The following is a 21,669-nucleotide window of genomic DNA, read 5'->3' on the forward strand; positions in this document are numbered from 1 at the left end:
GACTTTCGTGTATCTCGTTTCCGAGAGCGTAAGAGAGAAGAAAAGAAAGAAAAAAAAGCAGAAAGGATTCCTAACTCGGATTCAATGAAAGGATATAATTATTATCGGTAGCATAAAGCTCGCGGTTGTAACGATATAGAAGAAACGGAATCACGACGCGATTAGTATACAACGGGGTAAACTTTAGCCCCGAGTTTATATCGGGGGTGTATATTATCGATACGAGTCAATTAGGAATCCTCGCTGGTTTCAACCGAGGTCCCAATGGTCACGGTATTACGGCGATGGTTGGTAGGTACCTTGAACGAGAAGTCGATTGAAACCCCCGTGCAGAATCTGGTCGGATCGGGTTGAACTTTCCTCGTAATAATTTGTAACCGTGGACACACATACATATGTATACGTGTAACGTATACGTCCTACGTATTCGCAACGCATTGGAAATGTACTTTGAAAATCGCAGTTTTCATTGATTTTCGTGAATCGAGTTGAAAAATTGTGTACGTAACGCACGACTGTGCCGTAAGGGATGATCGAGTAAGCGAATTATCGCGGAGCGTCAATCGCTTATAGTTTAATTAATATAATTATAGTCTGATTGATCTTAACGTACGTTACCCAGACGGCCATTCGTCAAGTAGGAACCCACGTCAGCGCACGTACGTACCTGAAACAATAAAGGTAAAAATATCCTTGAATCAACTGACTCATCGTCCGATGCAATCGATTGCAATCAATTGCAATTTACCGAACACCCGACACACATTTACAGAGACGTAAAAATCGAAAATCAAACGTAAAAACCACGGAGGGTACGACAAACGGTCGGAGAAGATTCGTGAAATTCCGAACACCTGGCGTACCGTATACGGAGTACGTGACGCAAAATCGGCACCAAAGCTCATTATTTACCCGGCGTTGTCCCGATTCGCGAAATAACGTGATCGATGAGCGGAGCGACCGACGCGCACGTTGTCGCACCGCGCTTTCTCGTTACGATAACCAACGAGCCAACGGATTGCACGGGGGCTAAATTCTCCGGCGAGCTTTTCCAAGGGAACCCCGCGAAGATCGTTTCAATGCGAGATATCGTCGCCGACGACGAGTCGACGCAGGTGCGCTTTCCCTCGTTCGAAATAAATTCTGTAACTACGCTACGACGACGACGACGACGACGACGTTTCGCCGATGTAATTCTACACCGACTGTTGCATTATAGCGACATAAGTGTAACCGAAGCGTTGGCGCGAACCGGAGTAGTGGGTGAAATACGACGTGAATATCGTCGCGATCCAGGGGATTTCCGTCGCAATGGCGCAAAGTCAGGAGGCGCAACTTCGACGGGCCTCCGCGGAGGTGAACGCTAGAGATACATAGATAGGACAGGAGAGTAGAGGATAGGTGGGTATTGTACATATAGGTGCACACGCGGTACAGAGAGGGAGAGAGAGAGGGAGAACTCCAAGAACGGAGTAAGTTTATGTACCGGTAGGTACGTCGGGTCGAAAAGGGTGGAGGTGGTTCGAGGGTGAAAACGAAGAGCCGGAGAAACGGCGCGGCGAGAGGAGGCGGGTGAACGAGGAGGAGAGGACCGGGTTACTCGCTTCCATTGTCTCAGGGAGCGAGACGGGAGAATAAAGGGCGCACGGTGAGGTGAACCTCGGCGAAACTGAACCACCTAACCAACTGCAGTATAAACCAACCCGACCGACCGACCGACCGACCGACCGACCGACCCGACCAACCAACCAACCAACTTCTGGCTTGTCGTGTACGACGCGATACACCCAAGGGTTTTAACGTATACATATATATACCAGAGAGTATATGCACACACCTACGTTTCGCATATACGCGCGTAAAACTCGTATACACCACCAATCACGGGGAAATATTACACGGCGACCGTGTGTTACAAGTTCCACGTTCCTGGTACGTGTGTGCCTGTTATTAAATACACATGTACACGTATATTATATGTGTACATGTACGATGTACTCATATTAGCGTCCTCCATTGTTATTAGCTCGTGTGGGCGTCGGTATGTGTACAAGTATAATACGGATATACGTGTACGCGGTAGAAGGTAAGGGGAGGAGAAGTTTATTCGCGTTGTGTCGCGACGACGCAGCGACAATGCGTTTGTTGAAAAGAAACTTTTTACGTAATACGATACGGCCAATGATAATCACGGTCGGAACGGTCGGTGGGTACAGCGACAAGAGAGAGGGAGAGAGAGAAGAAAAAGGGGGGAAAAAAATACAAGAACGGTAAGAAAAAGAGGGAATCGACGTATCGTGATCTGCGCGATAATTGATCGAGAGTCGATGAAAATTGGCTGATTCGTTGATCGAGTGGGTTCTTCGGGGCCGTGGAAATGATTACGTTAATTGGAGATAACCGAGTAGAGGGAAGAAACCGAGAAAGAAAAAGAGAGAGAGAGAGAGAGAGAGAGCGAGAGGAATGAATATACCTAACCGGAAACTGTATAAGCTTTGTCAGATAACGTCAAACTGGGGCAGGCAAAGTCCTATCGCGTAAAGTTCTGGTTATCCTACGGTTAGTTCCTCCGAACTCAGAACGATTGCCGGGTTCTCCGCGCGCCTTACCCCGTTTCGGTATATCCTATCTATATAAGAGCGACGTACGTATACATACACGAAGTACGTTGAACTTGCGGTATACCTAACGATATTCAAAACTCCTTAACGCCGTCGTCGAGCATAAATTTTCACCGAAAACGTCGCTGTTCGTAGATAGAGAAACGAGGACGACGACGCAGCACCAGGATAACGAAACGTACGAAAGAAAGGGAAAAAAGAGTTAAATAAATTGATAAGCTGCGGACGCGTGAGTGTTTTTGAATTTCTTATAAATATTTCTGGCTTCGGGTGAGCGCGAACCGCGATTAATTGATACGAATTATCGAATGGGCGAGTAATCGGAATTTTATTCCCCGCGAGAGATTCTCTCTGCACTCGGGCTCGCCATAACGTTATATTAACGACGCGAAACAAGGTAAGGTTTCCTCTCCGAGATTGATTATTGAACAAACAGAGTTCCGGAAGGTTGCGGGTAGTGGGATTGGATATTATGCAGTGTTACGCGAAGCTCACACTACACCCAAAACTATACACTCCTGTACGTATTCTATGTATATCGTCGCAAATTACAGGTAAGGTATAAGCTGGTAGCGAACCGGCTACTACTGACTTGACTGCTTGGTCGATTTTGCGAACTACCTAGCGACGCGACGTGCTGCGGGTGTTGCGATTCGTAAAAACTTTCCGAATGTACGAAACGAAGCGAAGCAAAAATTAACGAAGGAAAAAAAAGCTGAAGCTGTGCGGAGAGGGGATCACCTGTACGATACAAAAATGAGCAAAAAAATGGAAAAAAATAAAAAAGTGGAAAAAAATGTACCCGTCATTGGGAACGATCTCGATCGACCTGCGCGATGCACACGAACCACGCGGTTCTAATGTTGGAATGGAAATGTCGTCGTTTCGATCTGAGAGAATATGAGAATATGAGTGTAAATACGAGAGAGAAAAACTTTTTCAGCAAAAACGAAACGATCGCAACAAAAAAAAAAAAAAATTGAGGATGAAGATGCCGCGCGTGCCTATATATAAAGATGCATCCACTACACGTATCGAAAGTCCGTAAAGCGTAAACAACATCGCAAGGTCCTGCATCGGTGCATCAGCTGCGAACGTGTATAATTTATCCGACTGCGTTACACACACACGTACACACGTAAGAAGTATACTTAATCTTTGCGGAGAGACGCGGCGTTCAACGCGAGCGACAAATATGTGTTACTGTATGAGACGAACGAAAACAAAAAGGAATTGAAAAAAACATCGAAAGTAATTAAATAAATGAAAAAAAAAAAATCGATCGCGATTAGTGCGAGTTGTTTGTCGGTCGCCCGATGATGCCCTCTTCTTCTTCTTCTTCTTCTTCTCGGTAGACGCGTCGTGTGCACGCACACGTTACAACGTACGGTGAAATATATAATATAACGTGTAGTCGAGACGTATGTTTTTTTTTTTTTGGTCTTTGAGAAACAAAAATTTATACGAAGATAAACTTCGAATGTACCGATAAAATGGATGATATTAGTTATGAAGAAAAGGAGAGAAAAAAAATTGACGAAACCGAATCTTATACACTGCAAACTAGCTTGCATTTCTGCAATTCATCCGACGAGCAGAGGGTGGTGTAAATTTTTCCGACCCAATTTTCGCGACTATTCGAATTCTTGCGGTCTCCGTTCGGCGGTGAATTTTCGGACCCTTCTTCGGCGTTTTTTTGCATCATCGTAATCGGGCATCGAGGGTGAATCCGCGACGGTGGACGGCGACGAGGTGTCCGATACGACGTTTCTACGCCAATGATTTTATTCCAATTGCATAACAGCAGCTCACTTCGGTTCAAAAGACGTGGTTTTAACGACGGCGGGTTGTTGTATAGTGTGTACAAGCGCGTAGATGGCATAACGTATGTAAAGTGGCATGGCACGGCATACGGCGGTAGCTAGTGGCAGTCTCTCGCGTTGCCGGGCTTAACTTCGCGCTATCGGAAGACCTTGTTTCGATGTTTACACGCATTCGCGTCGATTACGCAATGGCGAATACATACGTATAAGCATCGCCGTACGCTCTCTTCGATCGCGCCAGCGGAATAACCGATGGACTCCTCGCTAAAGAGAACAATAAATTCAACGCTTCCGATCTCGATCGTCCTCCTCCTGAGCCTCGCCGGTCAGCCTCAAGAGCTCACTTCGAAATACACTCTCGTCGTCGTTACGCCTTATATGCATGCATGCCGGGGCACACTCGTTCCGCGATGGGATCACCGATCAAAAAATAACAGCCTTTCGACTCTCGTTGACGTTGTAAGGAGAAAAATGATTATTTTGCACATTCGCGAAATGCACGACGCCAACGTTGATTCTTAGCGCGGTATAGTACACAACGAGTCCGAGGAATGAAAATATAAAGAGCAAAAATTTGACCCACTTACCGGGGGGAGGGGGAGGGGGGGGGGGATTTCTGCATTCTTTCAATAGGTGCTAACCTTACGTACGTACGTATGTGTGTGTATAACGTGTGACGTGTCAAATGGGTACATTTTACCGCGGGACGTGCACGTACAAGCGCTATACGTGTACAGGTAATAACAGTTCGTAAGAGTTACATACGTACTGTCGTGTAACGTTGTGTATATACGGCTTCTGCAACACTTGATCAATAACGCGGCGGGGGGTATAATATCACCGAGGTGTTTCGTAATAGACGTCGTTTGTTCGATAATAATCAATTCTCATTAGTAACCCGATTCTACGTTTCTGCGGACGGGAGGTTTGCCGTAGTCGGGGGGTGGGTGGGGGGCGTCGCGCCACTCCGAAACGGAAAGGGTTGTCGACGGTGGCGGGATCCGCGCCGCGCGGGGTGAGAGAAAAACTTTGAAAACAGACGCGTCTGCGAGAGCCTCGGAGTCCCGGTGCGCCTGGGTATCCGCGGGAGGGAAAAGCTCCCGAAACTCCGAAGCCCGTGAGACGGGGCGCGGGGCGTTGCGGGGGTCGCGTAACCCACCGCCACCGCCACCACCACCGCCATCGTCTCCTCGAGTAGGAACGTCGAGGGCGCGGAGAAGGCGACGCCGAGGCCGTCTCGACGCTCGTCGGTCGAGTCCCTCGAACCGACTCGAGACTCTTTGCTTAATCGACGAAATCAAGTGGATTCTCCGGAGTTTCGTGTCAGCCTTTCGAGTGGCCCCCCGATGTACTTCGACCGCGGCGGGCTCTCCCGCGCTCAATCCGCGTCTCGGCATTTTTTTTTACCTATCGTTGGGGAAAACCAAGGCGATCGAAACGATCGGTGAAAAACGTGAGAGTGATCGGTTTTTTCGGGGGTAGCGTACGCAATCGTCGTATTTTCTCGAGTCCGAGGTGGCTGGCTTTTAATGATATCGACTTCCGCGTAACACACCGTGCGTTGCGTATCGGGGCAAGAGAATGACCACTCCGGGGAGTATCGGGTGTCGAGTCATAAACTACTTCGGTAGAGAGAAACCTCGATCAGCCTTCCGGGTAGGGTACCTACCCACCTACTCACCTACCTACCTACCTACCTACCCACCTACCCACCTACCTTATACACACGGAGGATGGGCTAAGCTCTAACCGGCACGACGCACCTCCGCGACCTTCCTATCGATCTGCGGATGGGGAAGAGGTTTTGCACACTCCTTTACCCCCTTTCCCCCCTCCCCCCCCCCTCCCGCTGCCTTCGCCGTTTCAACCAACCCCCGAACAACCCCTGGGCGCCGGTGCTCCGAGACCCTGCGAGAAAAGCAGGGCAAACCCTTAACAGGGGTTCTCGCGTTCCGCTAACGCTAACGCCAACTTCAACGGAAACGAGAAACGCCACCTTCAACCTTTCCAACCACCCCCCGCACCGAGGGCTACGCCTCCTCCTTCAAACCTCTTCTTCGCGGTCCCGTTCCTCCTACGCTGCGGTACGCGTAGCTCTACCTCTCCCTCTTCTTTCCCTCCCTTATTTTCGACTCTCGATCCACCACCGCCTCTCCTCCTCCGCCTTCGAACCGGTGGCGCCCGGCATAGTCAAAACAAAAGAGAAGCGAAAGGAAAAAGAAGGACGGGAGGAGAAGGAAGGACCGATAATACATTTTTACGACTATACCGCGCTATGCCAAACCCCGCAACAGAGAGCCACCGCTAGGGGTATAAAGTCCCAGTTTTACGCCGACACGTGGGATTGCCTCTGTGCCCCGGGGAACTCGTAGCTGGCTCGTATACGGAGAGAGGTAGCGAAGAAATGAAAAAAAAAAAAAAAAAAGAAGGACGTAAGGAAAGAATAAGGGCAGCGAAACCGTGGAACAGTCGCTTATATGGATCGCGGATTTTGTGGTCACGTTTTTATATACCTATGGCCCACCTTACGTACCCCCACCGATCTAGATGTGAATCCCACGCCACACGTCTGTGCGTGTGTGTGCGGAATAGAAAAACAAGAAAAGGAAAACCAAATCTATGTATGTAAGGCACAAGATTCTCGGGGTTAATTCTTCTTTTCCTTTTTTTTCGTGAAGCCGAAGATGCGCGATACCGATAATAGCGTGAGAATAACACGATAGATTACCGTCCCCAATCAATCGGTAAAGTTCGACGGCTATTTATAGTCACAAGTGTCCGAGATCGATGAATTTTCCTTTTTTCATCATCGTACAACGTCGCAGCTGTTTTAATTTCTGAAACGTATGCCGTACGAAACATCAAGTACGTAACGCGTATGACACATTTGAAACGTATTATTAGCTCCCGCAAGTTCATCATATATACACACTCATTGAAATAAACGAAAGTTTCAATCCCGTGCTTCATTCAAAATCCGTACAAAACGAGCCACCCGAAGAAAGAAGGTGCGTCTGATCAGTACGCTACTTTTCCACTTCCCTGCTCATACGCCACTCGCCGCGTTCGGGTGGGCGATGGGGCGAAATGGACGAAAGATTCGTACAGATCAATGGTATTGAAATAAGAGAGAACAAACAAACGCATCCGCGACGTGTGTACGATAAGGAGGCTGGAGTGAAAATTGCAACGAGAACCGGGTTTGCTGCAGGTACAACGCGGGTGCATACAATTTCGGACGCCACCGATCCTCCCGATCTCTTTATAAATTCGTGAATTTCCGTAAGCCCGGATCGCGGCCGTTCGGAATAACGCTTGTAATCAAGGGTATATAAATAATTCCGAGGTTTCGGCTCCGCGGCGAGCGACGCAAGTTGTAAGTAAGTCGGGCGTCGCAAAGTTGCGTGCAACCTCGGTAGCCCCGAGAAGAAGGCGACAGAGAAAAAAAAGAGCTTTCGAAGCTCCCGCGGCTCGTCGGGCCACTGCCGACCGAGAATCGCCCGAGCCACCGTAGCTACGCTGGGATCTACTCGTTGTAGCGTCGGAGGCTGCGTAAAATTACATACATCGCCGCATTTTTTGAGAAAGATATTTATTTTTTTATTTTTTCATCGACGTACCATCATTCCAGGTGCAATCGCTCGGTTATGAGTCTCTCTGGTCGGAGACGTCCGTATCTGTCGAGAGAATCTTGGTGAATTTGCGTGATGTGGTGAGGTAGACAGAGGCTTTCTCCTCACAGAAGGGGTACCCGCTCGTGGGGCCCTGGCTGAGGGGGGGCCGCCATCCCCCTCACCAACCGCCTCGTTTCCTTACTTGGTTTTTAAAGGCGCACCCCCGAAATTATATGGGAAATTTATTCGAGAGCACTGTTTTGTTTTTTTTGTTTTTTGTTGTTTTTTTTTTTTCACTGGAGTTCCATAAACGCGAGAAGGCGAACGGAGCCGTTGTCTCGAACACGCGCGCGCGCCCGATACGCACTCGGCTCGTCTTCGCTCGTTCGCTTTCCTTGCCTGTTTACGTTCCCCTTATCATCAGCGAAATTTAAAGGTCATTTTGAAATAACGGGGATCCAAACTCGGAGAGGGGAGGGGGGGAAAAGTCGAACTCCGCGGACGAGATTAACGCGAAAATATCTGTCGACCGATGAAAAAAATGCAATCGATGGGAAAGCGAGGGAAAAATCCAAAATTTCGAACACTCTCCTCGCAGTTGTCGTATCTATTGTATCCACTGGGTCGCCGATCGCAGGGTGTACAAAATTTCCGTTCGTTTATCGATCTTCTTATTGTTTCTACTATATTTTCTTCGCTCAACGGGAGGATTTATTTTTTGTCGTTCTCTAATCACGTCCGTCTAGTTTTGATCTCGCCTTTTTTTTATCTCGATATATCCTTATCCCTTTCTCTCAAAGTTGCTGCACGGGCTCTCCGTTCGTTGCCGTTGTGTTTTCACCCGGATGAAAGTGTCACTCGAATCGTGTGTTCCAACACGTACGGTATCACCGGTAGATTGTTGTTTCCAAGTTCATGTGGGCCCGTGTGTGTGCGTGCGTGCGTGCGCGTGTACGTGCGTTAACGGAGGAGCGTATATCGCCGCTGCACACTCACGATCGCCAACCACACGTTCGACTCGATCGCTGAATGTTGCGGCCTTACTTTACTGACGTAGGCTACTGGCTTTCATAAAACTTTTAAAACGTTTTCACGATCTGGCAACGTAGCCACCACGCGACGCCCCGTCCCCGCACGACTTTGCCGCGTTACTCTTTACGTACGTAACGTAACCAACTCCGTACGACAACTCCGTGTCAAGCAACATTCAGCGTCGCGACGCCCGACTGTAACACACACTTTTTACACTACGCGCCTCAACCACGTTTCACCGAGGCGCTTCGATATCGCGCTCCTCATATCGTTCCTACGGCTCACCACCGGTCACGGGGTGAAATTCACCGTCTCTTTGCTATAGTTCTTCTCTACCGGTCGCACTCGATTGTTCTTTTGTTTTTCTTTATCTATTACTCGGTCACTTAACTCCCGGTGTTGAAGACACACGCGCGGGGGATGAAGATCACGACAATCGGTAATCGCCCGAGTTCTCGGCGTAATCAAAAATGTCAGAAGTTTTCACTCGAGCGAGACGCGAAGCGGACGGTTCGCTCCGCAATCGTCACTTTCACCTCCGCGGCAACGCGATCCCCTATGATCGTTAACCGTACGGTTGAAGAACGAGAGTGTGCGGAGGGGGATAGAAAAGAAGAGTTCATTTATTTTCCGTTCGTCTTCTTTAGCTTCTAGGATTCGAACGAGTCGACGAAACTCTCCGTCCCGACGTCGTCGCACAACCACACGTTGACTTTTGACCCGCCCGCCACCCCACCGGGAATCTTTAAAGTCCGAGACGATCCGAGCGAACGATAAGCCGAGCTTCTCGCCAACTCGACTCCGATCGAACCGCGAAGCCTGTCCTCGGTACCGTCAAGCGACGCACATTCCACAAAGAGTTTTTTTGCCCGACCTTCGAATTCCTGGTTCGTATAATCACGCTCGCCTAATCGTTTCACAAACGTCAAAACATTCCGCGATTCAACCCTCCGGCGAACGTTTACTCTGAGCGGATTTATCTCCGGGGTGATTCCGATCGGCAGACGCGAGAAACACTGTCGGGGAACAATTGCACTTCACCGGTGTCACAGAAGCTGTTGTTTACACTATCTGTTTGTTGTTTACGTCGAGACGCCCGACGTCGTTCGTTAGCTCGATGAAGTGGAGGATTCGTTTTCCCTCTCTCTTTATTTCGTTGTTTTACACAATCCACGTCCGCGTTTTTCTTTATTCGTTTTTTTTTTTTCTTACGCTTTCGCTTTATACGTCGTGTGGATTTTTGTCAGTGTCTTCCTTTCCTTTCCTTTCCTTTCCTTTTTTGTTTTTTTTTTTGTTTTTTTATTTTTTTTATCGTTCACTCCGCGTCAACGGGAATATTTTTGAAACCTTGAAGGTGACGTGGAATGCTTGTGGTCCGTCAGTGAGGAGGAAATATAATTATGAGGCGGTTCGTAAAACGTCAACAGGTGGTGGTATCGCGTACGGTTTAACTCGAGTCGATCGTCGTGGTGCTCCTTTTGATGATAATAATAATAATGATGAAAAAAGGAGAACACTCCATCGATGGAAAATTGTACGCGAACGTGATTCGTGAAAACTTTGATATTTTATTGTATCCACACTCTGAGATTGTAGCCCGCTTAAGTTTTCTTTCACATTGACCGAGGGAAAAAAAAAAGCCACAAACTGTCGTCTCTGCGAGAAGATTTTCTCGATGAAAGAAAAAAAAAAGAGAAATTTGTTCGTTTCGGTTATCTTCGATTTGCAAAAATTTCCCCTCGAACGATATTCGCTGAATTCAACAGCAGCACCCAAAAAAAAAAAAAACTTATCGTACACACGCCTCGAATGGATGTGTTTTAAACGTCACTGGGAAGTTATGCGATGTTTACAGTATTTTATAAATATGGTTATAAATTTGTTTTTTCCTTTTTTTTATTTTATATAAATCTCATCCAACGTATCGCATCACACCGCGATAACGGAGCAGACGACTACGACGACGACGACGACGACGACGAATATTATTGGTGACGTTTACCGCTGCTGCACGGTGACCGCTATCATCGACCGTTTAAGTCGGCCTGCCAGCCAGTAGTAAGAAGAAGTATAAGAAGGGTGTCACTTCGTCGAGGCGCTGCTACTGGCTTCTCTCTTCGGTCAACTATTTCCGTCTGTGTATCTGTATTTCGGTGTATATCTCGAACACGAGCAGGCAGACAAGTAGAAGGTTGAAAGGTGGATGCTGTTTTCAAATATGAAAACTTGGTCGAGACTTCTCTTCCTTTTTTTCTTTTCAATCTCGATGCAACCTGATGTCCACCGGTTCTTCGTTTCTCTACGATAATCAGGGTTCGCCTTTTATTTCTTCAAAATATTATAATTCGTCTCAGAATCGTCTGCGGCCGGATTCAACGATCGGATGTTGTACGCGTGCATATGATTTTTTTTTGTTGCTTTTCTTTTTTTATAGGAAGATTTATAAAAGAGACATCGATCATTCACTGGATCATTTTAACGTGCATACGATATCAAAGTTTCTCAGTGGTAAAACTACTAATCCCCATTATCCTCCGTACGGTTTATAACCAAGTGCGGACTGTAATCTTCCGGGCCGCCTATGATTTATGGAGGAGTATATATTTTATTATGCGGCCAGCGTTACATTTAACGCAGTGTGCGGCAGAAATTCCGTTACATTCAATCGAGTATCTTTCTCGATAGGGATGACGAGACATCGACCATCCGATGTAAGGGAAAATTCTTTCTTTTCTTTTCTAATTTTTTTTTTTTTCTTTCTTCGAAAAATCAAAGAACCAGAGAAAAAGAAAAACAAACGGAAAATATACAACGAAATTAGTACGACGAATGACGACGACTAGTGTGCTCAGCGACGATCGTGTGTACGGTGTATCTGCGAAGACAAATACAGACAGACAGATATAGACGGACGGATGGACAAGCCAGACGAGGCATACGTCGGTTTAGTTTTCGATGTACATAAAATGAAATCTACTCGTTTGTATCGATCAGTTTAATTAATTTATTCGTTAAGAGTCGTTAAGTATTAGACGAAGGCGGCAGCCAGGAGGCACCCAGAGCCGCGCGATGCTCGCCCTGTCGAAGTCCGCGAGCGATTGACTCCGGACTCTCGAAACGGCGGAGAGGCTCGCGCTTCGCGGGTTGTGGCCGGTGGCACGCGTGCGGGGGTGGGGGTGGGGGATCCAAGGGGGGAAAAGGGAGGGAATCGAAGTGGGGGAGAAGAGGGACAGAAGACGGAAGATGGAGGGGAAGGTGGCGCGTGCCACGGCGAAACAGCAGGTGAAGTGCGCGTGCCCAGAAATGTTCTCTCCTCGCCGAGTCCTCTCTACCGTGATACGGTCGGTGGTGGACTCTTCTTTTTCCTCTTGTTTAATTGTTTTTTTTTTGTTGTCTCTGTTTTTTTTTTGTCTTATTTTTTCGACTTTTGTGTGTTCCTCCTTTCTTCTCAACTCTTTTCTTTATCACTCCTTTTTTACTCCCTTATTTTTCTTTATTCTCTTGGTAACAAACTTCTATCCCGACGAACGGAGAGAGAGAGAGGAGGTGTCTTTCTTTCTCGCCAAGAGATCAAGTATATATGTATATATAACTGCTGCACAACACTGACCTCGATTTTATTCGCGACTTCGATTATTCGTTGATTCTACTTTATTTAATTCTTTTTTTGTATTTATACTTCTTAATCACCAGATAGTCGTTTAACGGTGATAATTTCTTCAAATTTTCAATCACTCGCGACGTGGCACAGTTGTCCGAACGATAGTTGCGAAGAAAGTTCGCGCGAAGAGAAGATAAAATAAAAAACGAAAAAGGAAAAGAAAACGAAAAAACATCCATCAACGAGGAACTTCAATTGTTCACGTCTGTCTCATCGATAGCACGATTTGTCGCCGATACTTTCGTCGTTTTACTTGAAACCCCGTTGAGTTTCGATTCGACGTTAATTTCATATCGATTAATTTTTTCTCAATTTTTGCATCCAATTGCGGCGACGGATGATTTTTTTCAAATCGATTTCCCCGTTTCACTTTTTCGTATGCAAGTGACGATTATCGCCGGGATGCGCACTGCAACCTGGAGCGATTGATTGATCGAAATTTAGTCCAGTGTCACACCGAGTCACCTCGTCCTAATTATATCAGTGAAACGAAAATCTTTTTTTATTCTCAACACCAAACCGTTTCACTTGTAAAATCGTACAAGTACGCGGTCACATCGGTGAATCGAGTTATCGTAACGAACACGTTTGAAGAGAAAAAGAGCGAAAATTGAATTATTTTTCTTCGTTTCGTTTTTTCTCGTTTGAAATAATTCAACAGACTTTAGCGCGATAACGCGTAGAGAGTACTATATCGGTACTATATCGTAGCCACGCTAGAACCGATCGGATACCCGGTAGCCATAAATTTATCAATCGTACACGCGTCTTTTTCTTATATTTCGGATACGTCCGAGGTGTGTCCGACTGGGTGTGTATATTCCGTACGCGTGTTGTCAGCTGTCACATGGCGCACGTGGTCGCGAGGCTCGAGTTGCCGAGCGACGTAAACTCCACGATCCTAACGGAGCGAAGGGCCGCCTGCCACTGACTCTCCATTCGACTACACTACTCTCCGCTAACCAACGACGACGACGACGACGACGACGACGACGACTATTTCCCTCCCTCACCTCGTCTTCAACGACCCGAAGCGCCTTCGTCGTCGCACCGCGAACACTGTTACACCCTCCTACGTACACCGACTCCTCTTTCTCTCTCCCTCGACCTTTATCTCCCCACGCTGCATATCCACATGCGTGAACGTGTGTAGAATCTGTTCCCTACTGGCGTAGAGCGCATGCATTTTTCCGCCGGGGCTTGCGTAAAAAGTCGTCGGAGGAGTCGCGCGTACGTAGACGCGCTTATCTACGTTACATCATCGCAGGTGCGGGGACGTGTGTTTTCCCCAGATCCGTTGAAAATCATCCGACATCGGCGTGGAACGTCGACCGCCGGCCGGGGGTTCCGTCGCCGTCGCCGCGCCGCGGAAAGGTACGTTACACGTACGGATCGGGATCGCGCGTTACGTCGCACTCGGTCGAAGGCGTCGGGGGAGCGTCGAGGATTCGTGCTAGCGAACCGACGCGGCGTCAGAAGGTGGAGGATGATCCGATCCCGTACACACGTACGACGTATGTATATATATGCCAGGGAGTAGGTAGGATATACGCGACGTACGGTCCGGTGGCTCTGGGTCACCGTCGTACTTCTCTCTCTCCCTCCCCACCCCTACGCGATTCCCCGCCACTTCGCGACTCGCCGTTCCCCCTACCTCCGTCTCCTCTCTCCTTCTCGCGAAGTGGATATAAGGCGAGCGTGTGTCGGTGCCGCGCGTGCAGGTACACCGAGGGGCGCGCACTACGTCGTCGGTGAGGGAGTGTAAAGAAGGAGAAAATGAGGAGAACGAGGAACGAGGGAGTCGCTACGCGCGCGTTACACATCGCCTTCGGAACCTTACGTTTCTCCGTCGCACGCGCGGTGGGGGGGAGGGGAGGAGGGGGGGGGGGCGGCGGATGCCATAGGAGTTGGTGCATTAAATGTGGCAGCGAAGTAGATAGATGCAGGCTTATAGAGGCGGCGCAGGATTAAGGGAGGCGAGTTCAATGTCCGGTTTAGTTAAACCGGTGGCGAACGTACGCCGAAGGAAATTCTCCTCGGTAATTAACCCCCGTTGGTTTCAGTTGGTACATACGTATACGTATTGTACACTCGACGTTGTAGGAGTAGAAAATAAGAAGAGAGAAAGAGAGAGAGAGAGAGATAGAGGATTTTTTGTAAAACCGTGGGAATCCGTCGCCCCACGACGCGCGACGTTCCCCGATGTTCTCCATCTATACCTATACCGATATTGTTCCGCTGCGCACGAAACGTACCACCGCAGAGCGCGTACACACTTTTACCGAGCGCATGGAAATTCGACGGAGATCGAAAAAATTTGACAAACCTATTCAAACGTCGTACCAACTAACTCTGAAATTTTAACCAAGTTCTGAACCGTGTATACCCTGAAAAAGCTACTTTCTCGCGATATACCTACGTAGCAGGCGCTGGCGCACCGGCTGGCTCACGTACACAATCGTTTCGACCGACGTCACCAACACAACGACGTTACGTCATCGTTGTGTTTCACGGTATCGTGGTACTGTGGGGACGGGTACACCATCCATCTGTAGCCTCCCAACCGTCCCATCCAGCTTTCCATCCAGCCAGTCGGCTACGCATCTGTCCCGCTGTCGTTGGTGCCGCCGCTGTTACGGCTCGGATAGGAGTAGAAGCACCGAGACTACAAATCCCTCAGTGGTTCCCAACGTTCGAAAATACCGAGACCCTAACCGACTGGAGAGAGTAGGAGTGTACGGGCGTTCAGCCGTGTCACCACGTATAATCCGGGCTATCTGGGGTGGCCGATAATCGCGCGGAGCACGGGCGTGTAACGTTTTTCGAAGAGAAACATTTCCCACTTCTGACACAGAGGCGTCTGGAATCCGAGAAAGGGACACGGTGTACTTTGTGCAACGCGTTGTCCATTATCCCAACTTGATCGAAACAATTGTTCGACGTCATCGGATACACGTGACATTATCGTACCACGTTCCGCGTTGACGCAGGACCGTTTCGTTTGCGAGCAGAGAGTGGAGGGAGAGAGGAAGGAAATTTTTTCAAACCAAAACCAGAGGTAAATGAGAAGCCCTGGGTTTCGGTTAAAAGATGAAAATGCAGCGTCTTGATTTGCGATAAAACATTTAACGGTTACGATCCGTAGCTATTAGCCGGTTGTATACATTCTACTCCGTTCAATTTCGACTATAGGTGGGACATACTACGGAATCTCCGAGTTTCCATCGGTGTCGGCGGTGCGGCGGCGACGGTGATGACGGTGGTTCTCGTTCGGCGCGTCGACGTCGCGTACGGTATACCCTATAGTCTTACTCGTCTACTCTGTATACGTCACAACGGCGTACCGTCGCTCTCACGACCGTCTGATCGATTTCATCGAGCGAGGCCCACAGGCGCGCGCCAGCCACAGTCCTCTCCCCCCCGCCCCGCCCCGGCACCCCTCCCCCTTCCCCCCTCCCTTTTCCGCAACCTACAACCCCTCCAACGACCTCCCTCGCCGTCCGTCCGTTCCGCACCCCTCCGCCACCTCGGACGGGATCCTTTTCGGTTCCATTCCGACCGCAGTCGAGGCACAACGCAGCCACTGTACCCGTTACACCGACCGATGTGCCGCCACGGCGATCCGGATCCCGACCCCTCTCCGATCTCTCCCCCCCCCCCCGACTCCGACACTCTCCCTCTCGCTCTTTTTTAGGAGTCCGTATCTCCTTCGCCGTGGTCGTCCGCGCGTCCCGTCCGTCCGTCTCACTTTATCTTCATTTCTCCGCGCCTCGCGACGTTCCTCTCCGTTCCTCGCCCAGTTTTACGCGCGGTTAGAAAATAAGCTGCACCGCCGCCGCTCGGTCGGTCGGTCGTTCGCGCTTGCCACTTTATCGTAAGCATGCGCGTCCCTCACGATGCGCCAGCGCCGTGACGCCTACCCCGTTTACAGTCATCGTCGTCTCATCGTTTTCAGCGTCGAGGCTGCGACCGTACGGCCTCGTTGTGTGGGAGTAACGTCGCGTGTAGATGCGAGGCTAACGCGTACTCGTGGGCACAAAAGCCTCTTCTGTGGTCGACCAGAAGCCGCGGCGTAACGATACGTAGCTGCAGCCTGAGGTAAACGCACGCGAGTAGCTCGAGGAATTTTGACAGCTGTCAACACTGTTCCCGTACGCATGTGCTTACAGAGATACGAGGATCATCCCCCATTGTAATAACGGACGATGATTCGAGGACGATTATACGTGTCATCGTTATCGACGTACATCTCGCGTCGTCGAGTGCCCCCCCCCCCCCGCCCCCATCTGTAACGCTCGACTATCGTCGTTTCGAGATTCTAATTGTAACTTTTAATCGACGATCGTCTCAATTGGACATACATACGACTCCTCGACGGATTGAAAATAGAAGTCCGTCGAATGGGCTCATCGTTAAGTAGAGCTTAGACCATGCGGTCCGTACAGATGTTACCGAAGCGGTTAAACTCGAATTACTCTTATCCATCAATGGACGAGTAACTGAGACGACCAGACGTACGGGTGGACATCGTCCTAGGAGCTACCCCTTCGGCACGTAAGCTCTCCGCGTGTGTACAGAAAGTATCGGGCGCATAACGCGTATTTTCATCAAATATTTAAACAAAGAGAGGATCGATCGTATTCAGCATTACCTACCCCCGAGTCTGACGGACTCCTCGCGCTTGTCCGGTGGTAGAGAACGACTCGGTAGGCACAGCGGATGAAACGCAGAAAAAAAAAAAAAAACAGAAGTATGGAAAGTCGAAACACTTGACGGGTAATCGATATATACCTACATACGTTACGGAACGTGACTCGTTCGATCGAATAATTGTGCCGATCGAACACAAGAGCGCAATTTTTCTAAAACTTCTTTACATACGAGTGTGTAGCGTAGCCTGCGCGTATCGTTTCGCCGAGTCGCTTTTGGTATACAGGCTGCAAAAAGACGCGGTGGTCGCTCAGCAGACTCGCGTTGACAGAGCAACGGTAGTTATTTACGGACGTGGTATACTTTTTATAGCTCCGTCTGTTAAATACGTTGCTCTACTCGAGCGAGACCAAGTTAACAGGCTGCCGTATGTTGTACCGCTGCAGTCAAACCGCCGAATTAATGTATCGCAATACGAGTCCACCTATTAAGCGCTCAAGGTCTCGAAAAAAAAAAAAAAAAACCGGATCGTCGTTATTCATTTGATTATTTGTTTTTGTATCACCTATTTTTCTTTTCTTATCTACCGCTCGTTTTTATCACCACGGCATCGTCGTATATATATCGATTCGGAAAATGCCCAGTTGCAATTTCAATTCCCACTTCAAGTGGTACCGATCGCTCCGTTCGACCTGCGATGTTCGTCTGACTTTTGGAGACGATTCGGAGCCTACTTTCTCGGGGGGGAAATAATTTCGAACATCGCGTCGATCCTCGGGAAATAAGTTGACACAAGTCTCGAGAACGTGGCGAAGCTATGGGGGCGCATAATCGTTAAAGTAGATGCGAATGATCGGCCCAGCACGTGAATCGTCACGTGACGTAACGAAGCGAAACACGTTTAATTGTCTCTGAAAATATCCGACAAATCGTGGCGTAACGAATATCATCTCAAGATGTTGGCTCGGATATAATTTGTCCAAGTACGTCATCTGGACGGTCCGATGGAAGGAAAAAGTAAAAAGAAAAAAACGCAACGATCGATTTCGGTACGTCATTTCGTAACGAACGGTGGCAATTCGTTATTTTGGTATTTTTTTTTTCCCAATTTTCCAGTTTTTGACACCAAAGTCGGGCGACGTTCGTATTTCCGATTTAAAATCGTAACGAGATATGAAATTTCGTATTACGTGGTTGTAGGTGTTCGTACCGCTAACCATTGCTAAAATATGTATTATTAAACTCCCGCGGGACATGAGCCGGGAAGGTAGAGGTTTTTTAATTAAAACTCTAACGAGAGAGTTGGTAAGGTTGAAAATATATGTATATGTACCTTATAAATATCGTTGCGCGTGTACACCACCTACGCTCAAAAACTACCTACGTCACTGACCGCCACCTCCGATTTTCACCTTCCACCTCGACTGCGTACCCGGACCTTAGAATACATACGTCTCTCCAACTTCAGCCCTCAATTTTCCACTTCTCACTTCTCAATTTTCCTTTTTCCCCCCTTTCTACCTACGCTGTATTACACACTGCTCTTCTATTATGCAGGTTCTTCATACGCCATTTTTCTCTTCGTTTTCTCGACATTTTCATTCTGACATTTTTCGCCTCTTTTGTACATCTGGAACTTTATATCACGCACGTACAAACAGCTCGGATAATCGAAACGAGCTGGATATTGAAGACGCGTATTTCGTTTCCATATTTTTCGAAAAATGCAAAAACGAAAGTTGTAAAAACTCAAAAGGATATAAGTTTCCACCCTGGTTTCCACCCTGGTTTCCTCCTTGGTAGAATTAAAATGACAAAAATTGGAAAAAGATGAACGGAAATGAAGAATTTCGAGAAAATCCCGCACGCATGCTTGACTCACGTCATTGATAATCGTAAAGTTCGCGGCGATGGATCATCTGGAATCCAGATCGGACAGATTCGTGCAACTCAATTCTCATCCCCTCGTACTTTTCCTGTGCATCCCGTTCCGATGCGATCGGCGGAATTTCACGCGAACTAAGCGTAGAGTACACACAACCTTCGATCGTTTCTCTACACGTTACACGTCCAGTGATTAGCGGAAAAGCAATGGGAGCAAAACGGTCATCGACAAACATAGGGACGTTCCAATATCTGTAATTTATCAGCTTCGGCAGAAACAGTAGCGGGTATCTACGTGGTAACGGCGATCCACGTTCGCCGAATGCGCGGCTACCTATACGTATACCTGTACAACGTTGCAACCGGTAATTGGCGAGTTAAATTTTTACGATCAAATTCCAAAGCTGAGCGCAACGCTAGTTTCGCTATTTTCCCCTTCGAACTGACTGGGGTCAGATGTCGTCGATTCCGCCGCTGTCACGATTACTCGAATGGTGCAGTTTTTCATTTTCCCAGGTTTTTTTTTGTTTTTTTTTGTTTTTTTTTTTTTGTAAATACGCTGGAAATTATTCCTGCGTCTCTCGCGAGGATCTCGCTGTAAGATGGCGAAAAAGTTCGATTCGCTCGCTACGCATGCATGTGGTCACATGGTGCTCTGAAGTTCGAGAGCATTTTTAAAAGTGCGACGCGAGCGACGCGTTGCACACGCATCGCAGACGTACGCGACGAACACCGAGAGGGTTTCTTTATCTTAACTCGACGGACGCGAGCTCGTAAATTACGGGGTTTATTATAAATAAAACTCATCAGAGGTTGGTTTTTAAAGCGGTTAAGTTATACGTCGTGCACTTCCACACCGAACGAGTGTACAGGCAGTATTTCTTTCTTTCATTCTTTCTTTCTTTCCTTCTTACTTTTTTTCAAACTTTTTTTTCTCCGTCTCCTTCGAGAAAGTAGGTATAGGTATTTGTTTTTGCTCCGGCGGAGAAGGAGTGAGAAAAAAGTACCGAGAAAATGAGGAGAGCCGCGTATATCGAGATGAGTTTATTAAACTTGGTATAGCTCGTTAACGCGATTGATTAAAATCGTCGAAAGTATAACGCGATAAAGTTATCGTCCACCGTACGATGTTCGTTATATGTATACATTTCCTATAGGCGTTGCAAAAGTATGGGGAGAGAAAGAGAAGAGGTTTGTAAAAATGAAAAAAAGGAAGGATTGCGACGTGAACTGTACACATACATACGTCGCGTACTAACATAATAATTCACGAAATCTATCCGAGAAGAAAAAGAAGAAAGTCATGCGGATGTCAATGACGATAAAATGTCAAACACCTCTTGAAAACAGCTGATTGCGAGTTCCGCGCACTTTGACACTCGGCACATAGTCGAGTAGAGATAAATGTTAACCGGAAAAAAAACACACACACATATATATATATCTCCGTATGTGTACAGATTGAAACGATGATGCGTCACACGAGACGTTAGCGTAAAACAATACAGCAATAAAAATGACTGGCCCATTGAGAAATTCGTATACACATCGCCACGCTGGTTTGGAATATGTGGGGAAAATCAATGACCTCGCTCTATCGACGACCCCCGCGCTCATAGTTCTCGTTACGTTTATTCGTTTTTCCATCTTCGAGCGATTCCCGCAGCTCGCGAGAGTCCTTGGATCCTTCCGACTACTTTACCTCCAGATCGATCGACGATAATCGCGGCGACGGAGACGCCGACAAAGATCTAGAGAAATATAATCGAAGGGTACGAGGGCGAGGAAAGCGATCCCGTTCCCCCCCCCCAATTTTTTTTTCTTCCCTCCTCTTCTTAACCGGTAGGTGTAGGTAAGGATTCGCGGGAATGGAAGTTTGCGCAAAGTTCCGACTGTATGAAAGCGCGAAATTAATGGCGCGTCTCATTGACGCGAGCAAAGGAGGAGCAGCAGCAGCGGCAGCAGCAGCAGCAGCAGCGTGTACAGCGGCGAGCGGAGAGTAGAACAGATGTCGCGTGCAGGTGCCGGAGTCCGGAGCCTTGCATAAAATGGTGGAAAATTCGGGTTGAAACTCGTCGACGTTGGGAAAGAAGATCAATAAACTGGTATGCCCATGCCGCTGCTACTGCCGCTGCTACTGCCGCTGCTGGTGCAGGGGGCCCTCTCCTCTCTATACACCTCCACGGCGGAGAAGCAGCGAGCCAGCTTTTGCCTCCGCTGTTGCTCGTGGTTCTTCTTGCGACGTCGTTGCTCTCGGTGTGCCGGATGGGAGTCTGTCTGGTGTGTATTATTAAGCGGAGGTGTGGAGATAGAGGGATATATATAGTGCGAAAGTATAGGAGCCACGGGAAGGGGGGGGGGGGGGAGAAGAGAAATGGGAAGAG

The 21,669-nt window shown here is 48.1% G+C and overlaps 1 protein-coding gene across 9 annotated transcripts in view; it reads right to left on the reverse strand.

The window, feature by feature from the left end:
• LOC105685894 (neurogenic protein mastermind) overlaps window positions 1-21,669 on the reverse strand; it is a 137,512-nt gene that overhangs the window by 53,755 nt on the left and 62,088 nt on the right. For 3 of the 9 annotated variants that reach the window (XM_020852301.2, XM_020852300.2, XM_012400354.3), the window contains one exon: window positions 614-667. The exons of 2 other annotated variants lie outside the window; for them this stretch is intronic. In XM_020852301.2, the coding sequence (XP_020707960.2) occupies window positions 614-667 (54 nt within the window). Of the gene's footprint in view, window positions 1-613; window positions 668-8,064; window positions 14,095-21,669 lie in introns of those variants that run through there. 4 more of the 9 variants (XM_012400360.3, XM_012400359.3, XM_020852302.2 and 1 more) reach the window with 3 other exon arrangements.

Source organism: Athalia rosae, chromosome 5, assembly GCF_917208135.1.
Source record: "Athalia rosae chromosome 5, iyAthRosa1.1, whole genome shotgun sequence".
In the NCBI taxonomy this organism is placed as follows: Eukaryota; Metazoa; Arthropoda; class Insecta; order Hymenoptera; family Athaliidae; genus Athalia; species Athalia rosae.